Below are 22,442 nucleotides of genomic sequence, written 5' to 3'. Positions count from 1 at the left end.
GTGCACATCTGTTGAAGTACAAATATCAAATCATACTAGGCCTATATCCAAACTGCCTAGTTCAGACTGGTATAACATTTTAAATCAGACTGGTGAAGTAGGCTAGTCTTAATGACTCAAATTCATTGTACAGCCATAATAGAATTACCAGAGTTTCCACTGACTTATCACAATGTAGTCCGTCACACTAGAGAAATTTTAAGCCAGTGTGCAATTCATGTGTTCACTTTAATAAAACGCTTGTTTTTCTTCCCAGGGGCCAGAAACCACGCTGGAGAAGCTCAAAAGCTACACGAGCAGCCGTGAGGTCTGCCTGAAGGCCTGGCTCCTGGAGAAGCTGGAGGACGAGCGCCGGTTCAACCAGAGGGAGGGCAGCCTCCTGAAGAGCGAGGTGCTCCAGAAGCTCCAGCAGACCCAGCTGTGCCGGTGGAGCGCCGCGGAGCCCGGCTGGAACGAGAGGGGCTCAAGCGAGCTCCGGGAGCGCCTGAGAGAGGTGGAGAGGGAGCTCTCCCGCCTCCAGAAAGACCGCAGTAGGATGGACGAGGTGGACAGGATGGCCGAGAGAATGGCCACGATGGAGAGGCGGCTGGCCAAGATGGAGGAGGAGCGCGCGCTAGAGAGGAAGGAGGCGGCCGAACGGGAGAGCGAGAGAAAGAGCGCGATGGAGGAGGAGAGGGCAAGAGAGAGGCGGGAGATGGAGAGACGCGTCTCGCAGATGGACGAAGAGAGAGCGAGGGAGAGGAAAGAGATGGAGAGCGTGGCTCAGCAGATGGAGGAGTGGAGGGCGGAGCGAGAGTGGATGAAGCGCCGGCAGGCCGCGATGGAGAGAGCGCTGGAGGACATGGAGGCCTGGTTGAGAGAACGGGACGACTCGGTCCACCAGAGGACAGCGGCGGCGATCACGCAGATGGAGGACCGGTTTGACCAGATGGAGGACTCCTTTGCGTCCTTGCGCGAAGACGGCCAACTGAAAACCAAGCTGGAGGCTTTTGTCAGCAACATGCAGACGCTGTACTCCCTAAAGTTTCAAGAGGCCACGGACCGCATGGACAGGTCGTTCAAGGAGCTGACTGACCGCTGCATCCTCAAAGGGACCCAAGCTATGGTCCAAAAAGACCGCGGGGACCAGTACCCAGAGAGGCTCGCGGCGGACAGAGGACACGTCCACAGAGCCGAGATGAGAAGCGGCCAGAGACAAAGACAGGATCGAGAGGAGCACTACCAGAGCTCCATGGACATGAGCGAGATGAGTGAGATGAGCGAAAGGAGCGAGAGGAGGAGGAGAAGGAGGAGAAGAGAGAGGGAGAGAGCTGTAGCCACGGTGACAGCCAGTGAGACCTCCTGCACCTCTAGCGCTAAAGCAAGCGAGACCGTGACTGAGCTGCCGGCCGTTACGGAGGAAAAGGAGAAGAGCGAAAAAAGAGGATTCTTCAACAAGCTGTTTAAGAAGAATAAAGGGAAAAAGGCATAAATAGCTTTCCCCTTTCTCCCTTTCCCTGTTATCTTCCATGACATTCTTCAATAAAGTGTTTTTGATCTCCTCCAATGCGGTGTTAAGCAACTTTGTTGTTATCCTTTTATCTTGCATAACAAACCACTTAACAGTATGTTGAGTCAAACAAAATTGCTTTATGTCTAATAGTAGTGTGTTCACTAGTACTAAATAGTATGAACACTGAACACAAATACACATCACACACACTTACAGAGATAAGTGTAAAAAGCATACAAATGTGGTTCAAGGAACATCTTCATTCCATCAAACAAACTGACGTTTACAAATAAAAATTACGATACCATTATCTGTACCAAACACCTCTTTAGCTGTTCTAGTAAAGCCAGTGAAAAAGCTAAATTCACAAATACATAAACTATTCACAATATAACATCGCTGTCTATCACACAGAATGACAGTTTCAAAGTAGGTCACCCAATGCCATCTTTACACCAGAAGACCAGAGGATTTTGAAAAGATTTTTGACTAATGTCAAATGTAAAGACTAATGTCTCAGACCCTCTCAGATCTAAAGGCAAGTCATGGAGTTTTTAAATCACAGATATGATTTTGCAACAACTACGGATCTTGCAGGGTCATTATTTACAGTACAAGACTGCAACTAGATTCCTTTAAATGTTTTCCTATCGTGCACTTGCCATCAACAAGAACTACTACTCATATCAAAATCATCTTTTCATGTTTCTGCAGCATTGTTTCATGTGTCCCTTACCATCCCTTATGTGCGGTCACATGAAATAGTCGACTAATTATTTATAATAAACAAAATAAATAATCATATAGGCTACAGCTGGTGCTACTTTGTCCCTTGCTGTTTGGTGTCACTATTTTTTTTTATTGTTCAAGTCAGTATTTGCATGAGCCACAACTAAAACACTTGTGATAATATCAAACATGCTTGAGACTGTCGTAATGGCAACACTAGAAAAAGACAGACTTGGACTGACTTAAACCACTAAGAAAGGCACCTTACACTAAACCTACACTACACCTGTCTACAATGTAGTAGACAGGTGTGCGCCTCGACTCCGATTTCATTCTGACTTTCTGAATTTTGGAAATGTAGTCGCCGACTGTGAAATCGCTCAAAACTCTTATATTGTAAGGCCGGCATACGGCCTTCAATAGCAGTGTAGTGCTAGTGCCATTTGAACAGTTCCATGCTAACTATCTTCAGCACCAACGTGCAACAACATCTGTTTGCTCAGTTACACAGCTGTGTCAACCCCCCCCCCCCCCCCCCCGCCCCATCCATCCCTTACCTGTCTGAAGGTGAAGATGCAGTCAGTGCTGCAGAACTTCTTGAGCAGGTCGTCGGCCTGCAGCAGACACAGGGTCCCGGTGGACCTGGAGCAGTGGTTCCCGCAGGACTCGCACATGTTCACCGTCACGTGGTTTATGACCCGGAACCGGGAAAAACAGTGGTCACTGCACAGCTTGTACATAGAGCCGACATGGTTGACCTCGTGCTCGACCTAGGAAACAAAATCACACACACAAGGCAAATACAAAAATGTCCAATGAGCTTCTGTTCTCTTCTGAACATCACAAACAAACACACAGGCCTTCATTGTGCTGCTTTAACAGACCAACTAGAATCCCATTTGGCAACAAAACTTTTCAGCAGGTTCAAAGAGAGGAGTCAAACATCCTTTCTGGCACTTACGATGGCTATCTTCTGGCAAATGCTGCACTTAGTGATCTCGACATCACTGTGTTTGGGGACCGTCCTGTAAGGCGTCAAGGGGACCTTCATTTTCTGACTCTCCATACACGACTGACTGCAGAAGTCCCTCATGAAGTGTCCAATTGGTGCTTTGATCAGGTCCTTCAGATTCACTACTTCCCTTTTGGAACAGACCACAAAGTGGGTTTTCTTAAAAATGGTTCACAATTTACACAAAAGAAAAAACATAAGAATATTTCCTATTTACCATTATTCAACCACATAGCTTTAACAATACAAATTCGCCTAATATGACAGTGAAGAAAATATTCTGCTCCAGATCTAAATTAGTCTACTTCTTTAAATAAGTGAACATTTAAAACAACCTTCCTCATTCACTAAATTCAACTAAACAGCTTTTAAACCCACTGCTATTGAATGATAAGAGTGAAGTAATCCAAACTGCCAAAACATCAACATACATAATAAGCAAAACAAGCAACAACACTTCACCATAATATATACTTCACATACAGGCCTTTCAGACATTTTAAAAAGTTAATCTCTCATCTCAGTGGATTATTTGGGTAGATACCCACTTGTGACAGTTGGAGCAGAACCTCTTCCGTGATGGCTGAGGAGGGGAAGCACACTGGACAGGCGGTAGAGAAATGGAGGGCGGGGGGACAGGAGGCGCCACAGGGGGCGCGGCGGGGGGCGCCACTTGGGGGAAGGATCCCGTGAGGCACGGCGTGGAGCAGAAGAGCTGGTTGGAGCCTTTGCGCTGGAAGGCCGTCTGACCCCTCTGCAGGACCTTGGAGCAGCCGGAGCAGCGGATCATCAAGGCCTGGAGCGGAGGAATCGGTGGGGGCGCAGGGGCAGGAGCCAGGGACAGGGTAAGAGAAGGGGCGAGCGCAGGTGCCGGGGCTGTCCGAGGGGGTGCCAACATGGAGGGCTGGGGCAATGGACCAGGAGCTGTGGGAGAGGGGGGACAAAATGAGACCGCTGGTCACCCACCAGACACCTTTTCCGGTCACTCAATTGCAGTATCAAGATTTTATCCTCTGACGTATCTACATTCCTGTCTAGTTTAACTCTGACCGGAAAAAGGGAGCGGTTGCAGACCTTTACATCAATTTAGAGATTAGATAACGTGGTCTGTCGTGACCAACGGGCCACTTTTGTGGAAAAAATGTGAGCCATGGCAGAGGCTTTATTTTAAGACAGTGGGACATACAGTTTGTCAGGATATTAAACAGATCGCACTTTTGTTTTTAATTGAGATTATTCAGATACAAATAGAGATGCACCGATTGCAATTTTTTGGCCGATTCCGATTTCCGATTTTTCATAGAATTTGACCTGCCGATAACGATTTTAGCCGATTCCGATTTGCATCTTCAAACCACTTTACAGCACACAAAAAGAGTTATTTTCTATCCTTTCTTTAATACAACATGTTAATATAGAAATGTAATCAACTTATCAGTGGCTGGTAAAAAAAATGTGAATAGACAGATTCTTCTTCAAGTCTTCTTCAGTAGTCTGTAGGACTACTATTTTTTTTCTTCTCACATACAATATCCAACTGTAAATATCTTCAGAATACTGATAAGTGTATAACTGGAAAGTTTGGTGTATAGGTGCTACATAGGCTGAGATGTTGGAAAATTACAAAAAACTAATTTTGAGATAACAGCCTTGAAACACAGCCAATGGCATGCATACTCAGTCTACTACACTCTTCTTTGAACTTTCGCGATTGCTTGCGGATACAAAAGAAGTGTCCATATTTGGATGGCATAACGTCATGCAGGAGAAACACAGCTTTCCAACGACACCACACATGATATGTTTTGTATCACGGTCGCGGTAGTATGACATGTTAGAATGCTTACTTTTGGCGAATTTAGAAGAAATATACAGGCGTGAGTAGACAAAAGGTAATGAAATAAACCTCTAAATGTGTAAATCGGACTTTGTTGTTGTATTAGTGTGAAAGAATACATGCTAAGGTGGCAAACCGAAGCAAAACGATGTTTATTCCTGCCGTGGCTATGTTGCTGCATGTTGACAGCGCTTGTGGTTCAGCTGTGAGCACGCAATTAGCGGCAAGGACGGGCGGTGATGTGCGCTGTTTACGTAACCTGAAGTGACAGCTTAGTAAATTCCACGCAATATGGCAAAGCACAGCGTTCGCTGCATAGAAAAACTCAGCATTAGCGCTTTATCCAGCCCTGAGTGTTAGCCTTTGCTAGCTTCATCAAACTTTGCTAACTCAGCTGTGTGATGTTGTTACAAGTAGGTGCGAGTGCATTTGACCGGCATAAAATCGGCATGTGTCAGACTGACCGGCCGGTCGCCGGTCGTGGCCGATCACGTGAAAATCGGCCGATTCTGATCGGCGGCCGATCGATCGGTGCATCTCTAGATACAAATATAACAAGTACAAATGTAAAAAAAAGCTGCCACGGTTATAGAAAGACCAGTCAGCCCCTATTCCAGACCATGTGACCATATCCCTCTTACCAGCAGAGTTGTTGGAACTCCCACTCACAGAGAACACAGCACTGATGCGAAGCTGCTCTGTGCTGCAAGACGTGTCAAAGTCCTGCAAACACACACACACACACACACACACACACACACAGGTGAGTCCAGGTGAGTTCCCAGAGTTCTATCACACACTGAGGACCTGCCACTCGGCCTCACCACTCTGCTCCATACATTCTGTTGAACCAACCCTAAAGCTATGCCCCTAAAGAGCAAAATTCTACAAATTCAAAACAAAACTAATTCCTTAATTGAAATAATTCATAATTTCTCATAAATGTCAACAATGTCACAACATTTGACATGTGTATCTCACACACCCTTGTCGCCAGGAAAGTTACATTTTCTACAGTGGTATTTACATGCCGATACAAGATCCTCTATAGGGGGTGGGGTCACGCATGAGAGCAGACTGGCAGATCAGTCACACTCGCAGAGGTGCACGCGAGCGAGGACCAAACAGAGCCGGTTTCATTTTAAACTCTCCGACTTCTTTCAGTACTGCGTCTAACAAGCTAACTACTCAAGTCAGAGAGCTAATGGTTTAGAAACATTTGACATTTTCTATGCTTTCAACACATGACACATCAACTTTTGCTTGAAATTTGATTTCACATGAATTTCGACAAGACCGTCACATTGCAAAAATACCTATGGGATATCAGATTTAGGATCAGATTCCATGTGACTTGTGCTGTTCAGTCATGAAAAAAAAAAAAAAAATGAGCGTCACATTAACTGAAAAAAAAACTGATTTAGCCAGATAATGTCAACATAGCCTAAATGAACGGTGCACTCAGCATCTAATGTTTCTGAAGAGGACATGTGTATTGTTGTGATCAGTGGTTACTCCTGCAGTTACGCAGATCAGATAAACAGTAGACTGCGCTCCGTAGCGTCGTTGCCCCCTGGTCTCTCAGAATCAGTCTCAATCTCACCTCCAGCTGGTCCAGCTCCTCCTTGATGCGGCTGGCGGGGGCCTGGGGCTGCAGCGCGGCGTTGTAGCCCTCGTCTATGGGCTCATCCTTGATGCTGAGCGCAGGCAGGCTGGGGAACGGCCCCGTCCCCGTCTCCGTCTCCGGCTCCTCCGCTCCCGAGGGCTCCATGGCACTGGTGGAGGCGCGTGGAGAGGGAGGCCGGACAAGAGCTGCGTCCTGAAAGTGGAGGGAATGAAGGAGAGGAGGAGAGAGATTTTTTTTTTTTGTGAATACTTCAAAGACTTCGGTCATTATTTGGCTTCCCCTCACATGTGTGGCATGCGATATACTGGACAAGAATTGGATTCAAAAGGAATAAAAGCAAACTTGGTAATATCGGGATCGTATGAGCATGTTATGACTGTGATTCTGTCTGAAAGTTATCCTGCAGACAAAATAAAATAGTGCCAAGCTTTGAAAGAACGAGTAAACGTACTGTACAACTAATTGTTTAGTAAATACATTTGACATTTTCTTTTGTCCATACCTCTGTTTGGGAGTGTGCCTCTGGACTTTCTGGCTGGTGCTGGTGGTCTTCTTCTGTAAAGCAGAGTGATGAAGAAATTATTTGAACTGAGGACACTCGAGAAGACCAAATATAATACACAACTGAAAACTCTGGGTAGAGCCTACTGTTCAATGCACGCTTACAGGGCTGAGTGCGGACCAGCTTCGCCAACAGTACAGGTTTATCCAAAATGGTGAAAAGAAACGGGCGAATAAATGGACACATCTGACCTGTCTACTGACAGGGCCATAAAATACTGAAATGTATTTATGATTGAGTGAACTATCCAAACGTGAACAAAACTCTCTTCTAATTCACAAAGGACCTAGGATTCAAGGTACTACTTCCTTCCAATCCAAACATCTAACCCTTAAGGGCAACAGTAGGTGTGGCCACCAATTAACCAATGATATTCACCTGCAGACTATTAGATATGAAGTTAATAGGCCTGGAAACAATTAGCCTCAAATAAGCAACCCTTATAATGACCTAATCTGTCCTATCACATAGGCATCAATGCAGTCCCTACATTCAGTTTGAACAGATCTCATTGTTTTATATCATGTTTATTTCAATACGAGACGCTTTTCTTAGCCACTATAACCCATTCTCGATACAGCAGCTTGCTGCGTCTGACCTGGGGTTGGCTCAGCTGGTGGTGTGGGTGCAGGAGAGGAGCGCGTCTGACCTAGCGTTGGCTCAGCTGGTGGGGTGGGTGTAGGAGAGGAGCGCGTCTGACCTAGCGTTGGCTCAGCTGGTGGTGTGGGTGTAGGAGAGGAGCGCGTCTGACCTAGCGTTGGCTCAGCTGGTGGGGTGGGTGTAGGAGAGGAGCGTGTCTGACCTAGCGTTGGCTCAGCTGGTGGTGTGGGTGTAGGAGAGGAGCGCGTCTGACCTAGCGTTGGCTCAGCTGGTGGGGTGGGTGTAGGAGAGGAGCGTGTCTGACCTAGCGTTGGCTCAGCTGGTGGTGTGGGTGTAGGAGAGGAGCGCGTCTGACCTAGCGTTGGCTCAGCTGGTGGGGTGGGTGTAGGAGAGGAGCGCGTCTGACCTAGCGTTGGCTCAGCTGGTGGGGTGGGTGTAGGAGAGGAGCGCGTCTGACCTGGAGTTGGCTCAGCTGGTGGTGTGGGTGTAGGAGAGGAGCGCGTCTGACCTGGAGTTGGCTCAGCTGGTGGTGTGGGTGTAGGAGAGGAGCGCGTCTCCTCTGCCTCCGTCCTCGCCTCTGGGCCGGCCGCCTCCGTGTGCCCGAACATGCCCTCATCGCCAGCCATAGGGGACAGTCCTGTGTGCTGCATCGAACCTGCTCCGGCAAGGCAAGACAACATTCGGCTCAGATTCAGTGGTGGACATTAACGGTAAGAGTGCATTCTGAATGAGCTACAGTACTGCCCTCAATATGCAAAGATAACATGATTCAGAGAGACTAGGCTGTTAAACTATTATGATATTTTTCTTAATTTCTGTTCTTCCCTCCTACCCACATCACCCACAACAACCACCCAGTGACCAGAGTTGCAAAAGTCCAGCTTCAGAAAGCAAAAGTCCTGCCACATATTTGCTCTAACCGTTCACTAAATCAGCTGAATCTAATCTAAGTACAACTCCTCAGCCAGATAGATGAGCTAATTAGCGAAATCACCCGTGTTAAATGCACTGGTAGAAGCAATACATGGTAGGACTTTTACACCTCTGGATATGACGACTATTTGACAGTCATAGGGTGACGCATTTTTCTTATGTTGTTGTCATTCATTTCGGCCAATTTCGCATCTGCCTTTATGTATGTTGCTCTCCTGAAGTGTGCAAGCAAATGAATGGTTCATTTACCACTCATGGCATGTACTTCCCCCAAGGGTTTTTACCAAAGAACTACCATTATTTTCAAACATAACGTTCATAATTTTGCTTACTTAACTTCCACTTAACACCAAACCCAATACAACCCAACACCAAACCAAAAATGCACACCAGGGGGTCACCAAAATGAAAGCAAGCATACACAGACAGCGCTGCAAATGCACAAAATAATACACGCTCACATTATCAGGCTATTTCAGTGGCTAGTTGTTTACTTTCATTTCCGAAGTATCCTGAAGTCTGCTGGTTTTAATTTAAGGAAGAAAAAGAAAGCAGAGAGCCCTTATTCAAGCTTTGCCATCTTCATTTTCACTTTCATTTCACTGTTCTGCCGGTAGGGCACATGAGTGCAACATTCGGCAACATTCAACTATTTTCAGAGCAACTGAAAAAGTGGCTACTAGGCACTCCACAAAATAAAACGTGGTGCATTTCTAAGCAGGTAAGAGGGATAACTATATTGTGTGGCGCAGTTATATCCTCACTCTTGCACTTTCATATTACTGCACATTCTTCCAATATTATTCCGCCACACAATATAGTTATCCCTTTCACCTGCTTAAAAATGCACCACGTTTTATTTTGTCTCACCATACTTGGTCGTGTGACTACTCGTGTAACTGTATTTTAAAGAGACCCTATGCAACTTTCTGCAGGAGACGATCGCTCTTTGTTTACATCTGGAAGTCTGAGACGAAGAACCACGCTTGCAATTTATATATTTAAATATAGCCTATACATGTATAAATATACACGCTAAGCTGTCGGGGAAGCTCTGCAGAGAAAATGCAAGCATAAAACGAGCGAAAACGAAAAACGAAACCGAAACCAGAGATGAAATCGCCAATCCTGCATAGTTCCTCTTTAATAGGGAAAACAAGGAGGTGTTTGGTCACTTCTAACTTCATCTCTGTTTGGATCCTAATGAATGCATTGGGCTAGCTAAGTGCTTTCAAAGTTGCGCCGAGCACCAGAGCCAGTGAGTGCACGCATTGAAACGTGAGAGGTATGTATCAACTCGTCTTAATTAAACGAATAACGTAGTTTAATAATGAAAAAACGGTGAAATGTTCCTTTAAAGAATGATGCAAGATTGTCCATAACTAAGGGACCATTAACACATTATTCTTCACCTCAAAACCACAACACTGTTGTGGTAATTTTCCATGAAGAGGCCTATGTAGCACTCTGCAGTAGAACTTGTTGCCATAGTCACCGTGGTTCATGCGTACACCTGTGTGCTGCAACTTGCCCATTACGACACTTCTTCACACGCACCCAATAACCTGATCCTACTCGACACTGGGAAAGCTTCACTGAAACACGTAGAAAGCACTTAGGAACGCATCCCCATAACACAAGCCGATATGATTAATTATTGGACGCCTGGGAAAGTGCCAAACCCCAAACCGACACCCACTCAAGCAACATACAGTAAATCAACAAAACCGTGACCGTGAGACTGATGCCATACATCATTTCTATGGTAAACATAGCAGGAATTTCCACCAATATGATAACTTGGGGCTTTGATTGACATGTCGACAAACCAATCATCTGTCAAGGGGACAGACCCCGATTTCTGATTGGACATGTGACATATAGGAAATGTAGAAGGCCCCTGAACCCCACTTCTAGCATAAAAAACGCAGCATCACAACTCGGGTCAGATCGTCGTGCACCTTCTCATGGGGAACAGGTTATCTGCAGATACCTTGATTCACGCTGCTGCTCAGAGGTACTTGGCTACACTTTGTCAGGCTGTGTCCCTGTGTGGAACTTATGAATTAAACTTTGATCAACGGCAACTCTCTTGGGTCTCAGTGTGTCGTCTTCGAACAGGTTTTCTCCAGAGTGCAAATTGAAGAGCAAGTGTGGTTTCGCCTCAACACGGTCAACACTGTTGTAAGCCTGTGAGCCAGGCAAACCTGCGAGCTCTTAGCATGTGCTCTGGCACACCTGTCTGGTTTCTCTCCCATTGAAACTGGTTTCATCCCCAATCAAAGGAACCAATCACAAGCACTTGTGGGACTTCATACAATGACCAACATGGGAGCAACTTTGAGAGACTTTTGTGCTCAACCTATGGCTGGGCTGATCGTGTCAGTATTAAACAACCGAAAAACGACCACTGAAAATTATTACACACAAACTTCACTGAGAATTGAGAATTGCTCTGATGCAAGTGAGCTTGCAAGCCTTGCAAGCACCCAAAGCACTTTTGTCATGACACACACACACACACACACACACACACACACACACACACACACACACACACACACACACAATTGGCCAAGGCTGCCATGCAAGGTGCCAACCTGCTCATCGGGAGCACTGGGGTTAAGTACCTTGCTCAAGGACAGTTTGACAAGGCCAGGAGTTGAGCTCGCACCAGCAACCTTGCAGTTGCTGGATGTCTCCTCTACCTCCTGAGGTTTTTTTTGGTTGTTGTTGTGAGGTGAACTGCCAGCTCCATTCCTCACCTTCATCTTCCCCTATGAGGGGCGCTCCTTGCTCTGTGTGGCTGTCCGCTTCGGATCCCTCGTCTGGCCCGTGCGGCCCTCGCTGCTCCCGCTGCTCCGGCTCTTCCCCCAGCCCCGTCATGCGCGAGTCGGACCCCGTGTTGGAGGTGTCGGGGTACGGCTCGCCCAGCGACGGCACGTCCATGTCCCAGGGGTCCTGGTCCACCCCGAACACGGGCACCCCGTCCAGTTCGTCCCCGTCCTCCCCCACTGCTCCGCCGCTCTCACCACGCGTCGTCTCCTCCTCCTCCTCCTCCTCGCTCCACTCTGCGAGGGTGGAGGGTCCAGCGATTTCTCCATCGCCCTCCCCATCTGACGCCATGTGCACATCCTCAACTGTCACCAAAAACACCAAAACAGCACAATCCTGTACTTGCAGTGTTTTGTATACACTCCAAACTCCGACAGCAAAGCGAAATTAACATCAACCTCAACTCTGAGAGCTGGAAATATTCTATCAAAATTTTTATTATAAATCAGATTCATTATTGCTTTCACATAAAAGCTCCTAATATGCACGTACTCTACAAATACTTGCTTCTTTGAAAAAAAGTAATTCACCTAAATAAACACTCCAAGTCCATAATCAAGGATTATACATGGGAGTATATGAACAATGAGACGTACCTGCAGACACCGGTGAGTTTTCACTGAATGCTTGTTCAACAAAGTCTCCAGTCTGTAAAGACAGGCAGCCATGAGAAAATTATGCAAAATCACTTAACATTCTGTTGAGAGGGAAAAGGTCACTGTACAATACATGTACAGTATGCTTGTAGTAGGTTATATCAGAAAGATAAAGATAAGTGTTTATTTATATCTGTTTAAATATAACATGAAACTCCACCATACAAGCTGATCATCCTGATGTACTGTAAAGCTAGTACATACAAGAAAAGCAGAACATCAACATGCTACTGGCATGACGACCTTGCAAGCAATCTAGATTCTAGAAAACTAAATCAGCCAATACTATTACTTCCTGAAATGATACTGAATGATATGCCATTTGAGCTTCAGCTTTCTGTGCAACATCAAGCTAGGAACGCATGCTTCTGTTTCACACAGTACACGTCTGCTGGGTCCTCTGAACCAGGTAGGAGGCGGGGCAACTCTTTCATTCAGTATTGTCTAGTTCATTACAACAGAGACACTTGTTGATTACAATCCGGCAAATCAGAGCCTAAACGTCAACACTTCAATCTCGCTTCTGTGTATGCAGCCTAAGCAAGCGCGCACACACTACCATTAAACAAAGATCAACAAAGGTTGTTTCACTGATTGTGCCTAATGAACCTCTTGCGGTCTGTAGACCAGAAACCTATGCTGTTAAACCAGAAACATGATCGCACACCCTGTTTAATAAGCAATTCTGGCAGACATCCTCTCCATACACACTAGCTATTCAGGATAGCAATAGTCATTATCGTGGAAGCCTAAATTGTGGAAGAAAATGTTGGACAGACGCTCACCTCATCTTTGTCGGAATCCGCCATGTTTACAGGCCAGGTGGCCGACTCGTAAAGCTCAGCAAAGTAAAACCACCATTAAGAAGTGTCTTGATGGCAAGAGAACGCTCATTGGATGCATTTATCCAAAATCCACTTTCACTCATATGAGCCAAGGATGCTGACGCGCGCCCCTGGTTGCACAGTAGCTGGAAATGTGTTAGCTAACTTGCTAGGAACAACACACACAATTCTCTTTATACCTCCCTTAATAAGGAAACTTAATAATCAAACTATAAGTTTGGCCCTGCAATAAGTGGAAATCCGTTGCGATCACTTTAAAGGGCTATGTCTGTATGTCATGCATATTTCGCGGAGAGAATCGCGGGGCCTTTCCATATCCATGGTCCACAACAGAACGTCCCCGCGCGAACACAACGGAGACAGCGGAGGCAAGGTTCCTTCTATTCTCTGATTCCCGGTACGGTAACGGCCTAAGTGTTGTACTGCCATCTCGCGTGTAGGAGGAGGAGGTGCAACATGGTCATCATAAGATGTGAGGCAACCACATGTACAATTTAGTGTAAAATGTGCCTACTAAATCTTGAATAGCTGATTCATTTTGTTTTTAATGACTGCAGAATCAGATCATTCTTATGTCACTCTGGCTGTAGGCTAGTCAGACAAAACAATAGCCTAGAGACCTACAATATGTAGACTAGGCTACATTAAAGATTACATACACAATATCTGTTGAAGATACACAAATGCTGTTTAAAAGACAACTTACATTACGTGCAATGTGACAACACAAGCAACAGTAGCATTATAGGCCTATTTAGTGTACTAGCCTACGTAGTGTCAGCTCAAAACAAAGAAATTGCATTAGTTTATTTGGTGTAAATCAGTTGTGCTCTCTTACTGGTGAAATAGTTTTTTACATATTATTTATTCCCTAATCAACATGCATGCATGGGCAAGAACACTGACTGAGTGAACCCCTTCCTATTAATTGGTCGTGAAAATGTTGCTCTGTTCTCTGCTAATGTTTGGGTTTTGAACATAGGATTTTGAATGAGGTGAGTCTATGTAAACCGTAAACCTAAGAATAGCAGCGACAAAGAAAAGTCGCTTGATGCTGGATAGTGCCACTGACCTCCCTAGCCATTATTCTCTGACTACAGGAAAATGTGAAACTCATCATCGTTAGGCAAGCATTGTTCATTAATTTCCTTTTTTGTGTTGAGCCCTTGCAGTCATCTTGTCTTAGGCTACAGAAAAGATACATTGCAGTCAGTCACCCTTTTCAGCTTCATGCAATTGATCGTAGATCTACTAAGACCTTTTCTTACGAGGCATAGTTCAGCTTCTAGTGAATAACCTTTCGAGAGCAAATAGCTCTTCACCACACGTCCATATTCGTTTCTTTGCAGGTATGCATGTTAACTCCCGATTCCAAGTGTTTGTTCTTTGTAACTCTAAAGCCTGATTTGCATAGGCAGCTATTCCAAAGGTTCGCTACTTTTTTGTTGCCACTACTTTCTGGTCATTGTGGTAGCAACACAGGGTCAAATAGTGACAACACAATTTGAACAGGAAGAGATTCACAAATGTCAGTTGATTGTCTCGCTTGTGTACCAGCTGCCAAAATAATATCTGAAACCGATTACTGTATGAAAATACAGATCAGCGTTCGTTGATTGTACGTGAACAATGACCGCAGCGGCGCGCCTGGTTACAGCCGCAGGGGGTCCTGCTTCTTTATGCCGATTTCGCGGTGCTCTGGTCGGTGCAGTTCTGGGAGACTGCATCGGCGGAGAGTTCGAAGGGACTGAAGAGGTACCCTTGGATCGAGTTCTGCAGCATCTGGAAGGTTTGGAGGACGAAACTCGTGGCGATTGTGAGTTTTTCACGGAAACAGTGTTTTGGAGCAACGCTCAATTTGTTTATGTAGGCTATGCATGTGAAATTAGTCAATATAACGGCGTTACTGTCATGTAGTACGCCTGAGCTCCCGTTCACTATGAAAAAAAGATTACGGCTTAATCTCCGGTTTTTTCCTACTATGTGTAGCCTAAAGCGAACTAACAAGTGCAAATAGGCCTACCCAAAATCCTAATCCTGATAAAATAATCAGTGATGCATGTTAATAACAAAACCCACTTTTCAGCAGACGTTGGTTTTTGGCACCCTCGTAACGTTGTTTGGTTTGAATTCCGCTGTTTTCAGGCATATTGCAGTACAGTGATGACACTGCCATGACTCGCTGCGTGGCCCATTCCCTGCTGACCAGGACGGGGTTTGATGAGCAGGATATGGCCAGAAGGTAAAACACAATCACCGTTTGATTTATAGTAGCCCACTACGGAAATCTGATCTGTCAGAACGTGGCATGAATAAGTCAACCACAGACGCGATGTTTATCTGTAGGCCTGTGGCACATTTTCAACAGTTGAGCAGTGGTATGTGGACATACTACCTATCCAACTGCTTTACCACAGGTCGACTACGTTGGTTGGGGTTTTCTATAATCGTTTCAAGAAAATGCAATTCAGTTTTAAATTGTACATAACATGTTAGATAGTTTTCAAAATACTCTACTTTGTATGATATACAATGATCCTAGGATGTTCCATGTCATCTTTTTCATCTTGTCAAGTTCTTTTCTTTTTCCACACTATTGTTATTATGCTTGCTAATAGGGTGTATTGTGTGTGTGTGTGTGTGTGTGTGTGTGTGTGTGTGTGTGTGTGTGTGTGTGTGTGTGTGTCCTACAGTATGTGTAGTAGTATAAGGCATAAGTATGTGTGTACCATCAGGTAACCTCCTCTCTTTCTGTATACCTCTGTTCCAGGTTTGCTAAGGAGTACAACTTGGCTCCTGGCCGGGGCTATGGTGCCGGCGTCATACAGGTCCTCAAGAAGCTGGCGTCACCACAACTCAGCGACGTCTTCCAGCCTGCACGCGCTCAGTTTGGGGGACGCGGATCCTTCGGCAACGGGGGCGCCATGAGGGCAGCTCCTTTTGCCCTCGCATTCCGAGAGTGTGCAGACGTCAAGAGGGTGAGACACACACACATGCGCACACACACACACACACACACACACACACACACACACACAGTTTGATGTTCATACATTTGATAGGATATTTCTTTTTTTAAACCTAGTTTCCAAAATGTTAGAAAAGGTTGGCATCCTGAGGGGTGAAAATACAAATATTGTACATAAACCTGAACCGTGAGTACTTTATTTTTGTTGTGCTCTGTGTATCTAAATCCAGGATTAGGTTAAGGTTTTTGGTCCTGGCCAAGTGACCTATAACCACCTAGCATGCACAAATAGTTACATGAAATGCATGCATAATATTTGTTACCATCTGCAATATCAGAGCATACTTCATAATGTTATTTGAAGTTTCAGTTCTCAGGGAGAACTGTTTTGGGTGACCCAGTTGTTCCGTTTTTATTTTCATTATCAGCTAAATGTAATGTTTATGTCTCTCATATCCTAAAATCAAGCATCTTACTGGAGGAACCAAAGCTACACTTCTATGTCTTCTAGCTTCTAGCTACTGTCTATCTGTGTGATGTCACTCTCAACCATCTCTAATCTCAGACAAAATAAAGCACACAAAAAAACCACAAGAAAATGTGAAAGTGATGCCCAACACGGAACCTTTTCTTTTCAATTGACTGAAACAACTAAACCTTCCCTCTCCTCCTCTTCTTCCTCCTCCTCGTCCTCCTCCCTCTGTTCTATCTGTCGTCTGCTGCCTGTGCTGCTGTGGCAGTATGCTCGTCTAGGGTCCATGCTGACCCACTCCTGCTCCCTGGGCTACAACGGCGCCATCCTCCAGGCTCTGGCTGTGCACCTGTCCCTGCAGGGGGCGCTAGCGGTGCCCCAGGACTTCCTCAACACACTCATCACAGAGATGGAGGAGCTGGAGAAGGACAAGTCCACCCGCAGCGACGCCAGAGTGTGAGGATCTGCTTTTTTTGTGCAGTTACACTGAAGAGACCTTGACCTGTGACCTTTGCAAAAGTGTTGATTAATGTACTGTATGGGTGCCTCTCATTAGGTCTTTCATACACCCTCCCTTCCTTCCTCGATCCTCGTCCTCACTGATCTAGATAAAGAATGATGGGGCGACAACAAGGGGATAGTCTATCCAGTGTTAGTTATAGATCAGTGGGAACGCCCCTCGGGGATCGATGAGAGATGTGTGAGAGGTAGCTAAACCCTATTGCAGACATGATACAAAAAAAAGTACTATAATCAATGGCTCTGCTCAAAATATACTTGAATTAAGGTGGATTTGTAGCGTAAACGCCAATTAGGCTTTTGGCGACGGTGATTAATGGAAGTGACACATGTGTCTTGTTTCAGGCTGAATGAGTCGGAGTTTCCATTCTGTGCCCGTTTGCATCGCGTGAAAGAGTTGATGGAGAGGAACAAAGTGAGCATCGAGGAGGTCATCTCCGAACTCGGTCAGTAAAGCGGCAGAGCGAAGGCCAAATCAAGGGTTAATCCAGCATCATATCTGGGTGGTGGGATTATGGCTCTGGCGAGATTATGCCAGTGCTATGAGAATATAATGCACAGCCTTATGCCAAATCCACTTCCTCAACAACACACGTACAGTAGGTGTGAGAAGAGACTGTCTGTAACATCTCGTAATTTTAAAGAGATCTAAAGGTAATTTGAAAGAGATTTAAAGGCAAAATAATTTCCTTATAAAAGGGACAAGGTATGAGTGGATGATATTCTTTGGCCTGATACAGGTTTACCTGTTGGGGACTGCCCCAGTTGCCAAGTACTTGTCAAATCAAGAGATTAAGTCATTTTTGCCCAAGTACCTTCACCATCATCACGTACACCCCTCCGACAGATTAACCATATCCAACAGCAGCTGTTAATGTCACAGTAATATGTTAGACATTATAGCTAGATAGTTATAGATATAGTTATAGATGTAGATAGTAAATTGTGCTATATAAATAAAGTGGATTGGATAGTTAGATAGATTAGAAGTATCTGACCAGTCCCTCTTCCATCTCTGTGGTCAGGAAACGGCATCGCTGCCCTCCACTCTGTCCCCACGGCCATCTTCTGCGTGCTCCACTGCCTGGAGCCCCGCGAGGGCCTCCCGGAGAAGTACGGTGGCCTGGAGAGGACACTGGCCTACAGCCTGGCCCTGGGAGGCGACACGGACACCATTGCGTGCATGGCGGGCGCCATCGCCGGGGCGCACTACGGCATCGAGGCCATCCCGCAGGCGTGGCAGCGGTGCTGCGAGGGCTCGGAGGAGGCCGACATGCTGGCACAGAGACTGCACAGCATGTACCACAGGGCGCCCCCCGAAGGCGACGCAGGGGTACTGAGCTCGGGCAACAGCCAGATGCACTCGCGCAGCAGTGGCAGCTCGGAGCCTCAACCCCCAGAGTGAACAGGCATACTCCAAATACACATGCGCAGTATGAACACATGAACACACACACACGCACACACACACACGCAACACATGACGAACACATACATCTACGTGCAGAGTGAATGTTTGGACAGTGATTCACTTTTACATTGACATGTATACATTATATAAGGACCCAAATGTTACACACACATACAGTACGCATACATACTGTACGTACACACAGAACAAAGATGTCCCCCTGTTTATGCAAAGTGTTCGAACACCAACACGTGCACACACGTACATTTACACCAACAAACCTCAATTAACATGCACAAGAACAACACAAAGTACTACACACACACACATGCAACATATACACATGACACATTCTGGACAATAGAGAACACTGATACTCAGACATTTTGTATGCAAGTTACACACACACACACACACACACACACACACACACACTCTGCAGGGTGGGGATAACCAGCGAACCATGCCACACACACAAAACACACAACACACACACTGCAGGGTGGGGATAACCAGCTAACCATGCCACACACACACACAAACACCTTGTTTTTGCACTACACTGGTTTTGTGCAAATGCCTCTGACATTCAAACTAAAACTTTTGATGTGAAGCTGTTGTTATTATTGTGTATGCCCAGATACAATTTACAATAAAATAAAGATAATTAAATTATCTGAAAGTATGTTGTTATACCTGTGTGTTTTTCTTTCTGAACTACTCTGTCTGCACCCTACAGCTCTCTCGTAAATTCTATGTAGGAGTCAAGCACTTGTGCTACAGTGTCTAAATTCAAAGCCAACCATTTGAACACCTACACCAGCATATCCCACCATCCAATACAGGCAAGTCCCTGAATAAGTTCTAGTAGCAGAAGAAATGTAACTGGTGGACTCTGAGATTTTTGAGAACTTTGCCATGTGAGATGTTATAACTATTGGACTCATGCAGTCAACAAAATGACACCAGTGAGTGTTTGTGAATGAAATGAACAAGAGGCTTCTCAGTGTTTGTACTACATTTATTGTTATATAATCAGTTCTGCAGAGTACTTGTTGATAGACCAGGTAAAGCACTTTTTTTCAACATTAACACTTTTCATAAGCAACTCTGTAAGTACACAATAAATACACATCTTGGGGACTACACAGTCCGACGTACTACACATAAGACTTGTTCAAATAAACATCTCCAACAGAGACACATGAGGTTTTGTTCTGTCCCGTCCTAGTTTTTAGACAGGGAACGGGGGGGGAACACACTCTGAACCACGCAGATCACCTCACTTCCAAAAGGGTGAGGAGTAAAGCATATCCCACGATATGTTCTAAGTTAAGGAATGACATCCTTAGTTACGTAACAGATTATGCCACAGAGGAAACACTCACTATGCGCTTGAATCAACCGATAACGACAAAAGGCACACCACCGACCACTGCTGTCAACTGGCCGTTGGCCACAAGGGGGCAGACTTTTCAATGACAATCTTTGTTTACTTTGTGTTACTAACTTCCAGATCTGCCAACTTGAAGCCTTTTTTTCTGTGGCACTTGGTACACCAGGCTCTGTTGACAGCAGTTGTCATAGCAAAGCATCAAGTGGGAGGGATACAACTACATCCATTTCAGTTTACATCCATCAATACAGAGGTGAATATCAGAAGGGTCAGAAAGCAACACCTGCTTAAGCATTTGCTCCAGTTGTACAGCTAGCTAGCAGAAGACCACAATCATTAGCTCTACCTCGTCACTGTTGTGTTGATTAGCTAATTGGAGAAAAGATGTACACGAAATACTAACCTCCTGACCCTAGCCGTTCAACCTCTGCATTGTGCTCAGACCCAGCAGTATCTCTGCGGAGCCAAGCTCAGGCCTTGAAATGTCACCCAGACCCAGTTCTAGAACCATTCTGAGTTCCGTTCCAGAACCCCTTTAAGACCCTCTCCTTTTTTTTGCATGTTGTGTATTTCATTTTGTTCTTGTTTTATTCCATTTGTAAGATCTGGACCAATAACGAATCTATGGCACTTGAGCTGTAACTAAAACACACAGCCAGCAACGGCACAGAGACAAAGCACAAACAGCAGGTTATTTGAGGAACACACCTTTGGCCTAAGCTGCCTTTCTGTATTAAAGCCTAATCATGTGCTTGTGTACTGTTGAGATCGTCTGACGGTACTATTGAGTGTGCATTGGCGTGTGTGTGTGTATGTGTGCTGAATTAGGACAATGTGGTGTTGGCTCTCAACATGCTTAATGAAGGCTCAGAATGAGTAAGAGAGAGTAAGGGGACAGGCCAGGATTGCAAACCATCCAAAACATTTCTAGTCATTCCATTGAGAAATATCTCTGTTGTGCCTTGTCTAAGGTGTTCATGCTTAAAGGGAATGTCTGTATGAAGGCAATTAACTTATTTGACGAATTGGCTGTGCTAGTTTTGTAGAGTAAATGAAGATAGCAGGACTTCTCTACCAAATCATGGCAGGAGGTTATGATATTTGTCAGTTGAGTGAGTAGAGTCTCCACAGCTCCCTATTGGTGTTAGTATGACATGCAGATAATCCAGGAGCAGGGAGATACAGCGAAGAGTTTAGCATAACAATGAATAGCAATAGCATGGCTGGATGGAGAGAAGGGTTGCCAGTGTAGCCATGATGAGTATTTTCACAAGGTGACCATGTGCTTGTGAATGACGTACCAGTAATGTCAGTTGGTATCACTGAAATGATGGATGCTGTGACCGGCCTGGGGTTTCTCTGCAGATACAGATACAATCCAGATTTCAGATGTCCTGTTTACATTTACAACCAATGTCATAGAAAAACCAGTCGGCTCAAACAGGGCCCTTAGCTGTGGCCAGAAATGTAGTCTTACATTCTACAGAGCTCTACAAAACCCTCAGAGCTTGTTATTGAAGGCAACTCACTTCAGGTATGTGTTGTTTTGGTTATTTTTCAGTGCAGTAAACTGGTAAAAGTCTAGTTTTATGAAAGCAGAATTCTTGTGAGGTCACTTCCTGTCATTGGGATGATGAACAGACGGATGGTCAGCATCGGCAACCCTGTCATGGAATGGGCAGAACGTTTCGTCGAAAGCACAAGCAGGAGTGTTTGGCCAAGCAGTGGGTGGGTCTAAGTCAGAAGTAGGCGGTGCACTCTGTGTAACTCAGGCTGTGATAGGACGAGGCGGTGCACTGCTTCCTGGCCTCGGGTACACGGAACCATCACTCGGCCAACCAGAACAGTCTCGCCTCTCCTCTCCTCCTTAGCCTAGATAGAGAACAGAAGGTGCCATGTCATTGGTGTGTAAATATAGACCTTTTCAATCTGGTCCTACAGGGTTTCCAGTTGAAACAACAAAACCAACACAGATACTTTGAAATGAATATAAATCAGACTTTAGTGTAATGCTTCAAAATAAAACAAAATGTCATAAAATGTTATATTTGTTTGTGTCTCCAGGTTACCAGTAGCTCGATGTTGTTTTCTGAAATGCTTAGGGTATGCACACATTTGTTTATGGTAGCTGGAATTGTCTATGGTGAAATGGTGGGCGGACAGCGCTAGGTCTATCTATTGCTATCAGTCTTCCTCATACATTACCTTCACAAAGGAGGTGCAAGGGAAAGTGGCAAAGTCAGATGAGACACGCGCCCCAGGCTTCTGAGTCACCACATGCTCAGCCACCTCATCCTGAGAGAGAGAGGGAGAGGGGGGGGGGGGGAGGGGGGGGGGGGGATGAGAGGACAAGATAAATAGAGTGCAGTGTACAAAATGCAGAACTTGGGCTGCATCTGGGCTTACAAATCCACATTGCTCCATTATTACATGACTTACCTTCAGACGATCTAGAGTTTCACTTAAGGACTGTAGTCTGGCTGTCTGCTCTAACAACTGGGCACCTGGGCTTACTACACACACATATATGGAGAGAGAGAGAGAGAGA

The 22,442-nt window shown here is 45.4% G+C and overlaps 3 protein-coding genes across 6 annotated transcripts in view; 1 reads left to right on the top strand and 2 right to left on the bottom strand.

Annotated features, from left to right (window-relative positions):
- si:ch211-266o15.1 (zinc finger MYM-type protein 4) overlaps positions 1-13,448 on the bottom strand; it is a 45,516-nt gene extending 32,068 nt beyond the window's left edge. Inside the window, exons 1-10 of one of the 2 annotated variants that reach the window (XM_062522487.1) lie at positions 13,069-13,448; positions 12,224-12,275; positions 11,558-11,932; positions 8,317-8,514; positions 7,200-7,252; positions 6,674-6,889; positions 5,712-5,793; positions 3,782-4,157; positions 3,183-3,363; positions 2,779-2,991 (exon numbers count right to left, since the gene is read on the bottom strand). In XM_062522487.1, coding sequence (XP_062378471.1) covers positions 2,779-2,991; positions 3,183-3,363; positions 3,782-4,157; positions 5,712-5,793; positions 6,674-6,889; positions 7,200-7,252; positions 8,317-8,514; positions 11,558-11,932; positions 12,224-12,275; positions 13,069-13,092 — 1,770 coding nt within the window. In that variant the 5' untranslated portion in view covers positions 13,093-13,448. The remainder of the gene's footprint in view (positions 1-2,778; positions 2,992-3,182; positions 3,364-3,781; positions 4,158-5,711; positions 5,794-6,673; positions 6,890-7,199; positions 7,253-8,316; positions 8,515-11,557; positions 11,933-12,223; positions 12,276-13,068) is intronic. The other variant, XM_062522486.1, reaches the window with a different exon arrangement.
- Positions 13,449-14,631: 1,183 nt separating this feature from the next.
- On the top strand, positions 14,632-19,155 carry adprs (ADP-ribosylserine hydrolase). Its single transcript, XM_062523607.1, has 6 exons — positions 14,632-14,944; positions 15,274-15,370; positions 15,899-16,106; positions 16,837-17,024; positions 17,433-17,533; positions 18,113-19,155. The coding sequence occupies exons 1-6, from the start codon at positions 14,758-14,760 to the stop codon at positions 18,490-18,492; spliced, it is 1,161 nt and encodes a 386-aa protein (XP_062379591.1). The 5' UTR covers positions 14,632-14,757; the 3' UTR covers positions 18,493-19,155.
- Positions 19,156-19,498: 343 nt separating this feature from the next.
- Positions 19,499-22,442, bottom strand: part of dctn1b (dynactin 1b) — a 34,096-nt gene continuing 31,152 nt past the window's right edge. For 2 of the 3 annotated variants that reach the window (XM_062522927.1, XM_062522928.1), the window contains 3 exons: positions 22,334-22,407; positions 22,100-22,189; positions 19,499-21,766 (listed from right to left, as the gene is read on the bottom strand). In XM_062522927.1, coding sequence (XP_062378911.1) covers positions 21,629-21,766; positions 22,100-22,189; positions 22,334-22,407 — 302 coding nt within the window. In that variant the 3' untranslated portion in view covers positions 19,499-21,628. The remainder of the gene's footprint in view (positions 21,767-22,099; positions 22,190-22,333; positions 22,408-22,442) is intronic. The other variant, XR_009936522.1, reaches the window with a different exon arrangement.

Source organism: Sardina pilchardus, chromosome 20 (assembly GCF_963854185.1).
Source record: "Sardina pilchardus chromosome 20, fSarPil1.1, whole genome shotgun sequence".
NCBI classification, from domain to species: domain Eukaryota; kingdom Metazoa; phylum Chordata; class Actinopteri; order Clupeiformes; family Clupeidae; genus Sardina; species Sardina pilchardus.
This window is presented reverse-complemented; position numbering and strand designations above follow the sequence as displayed.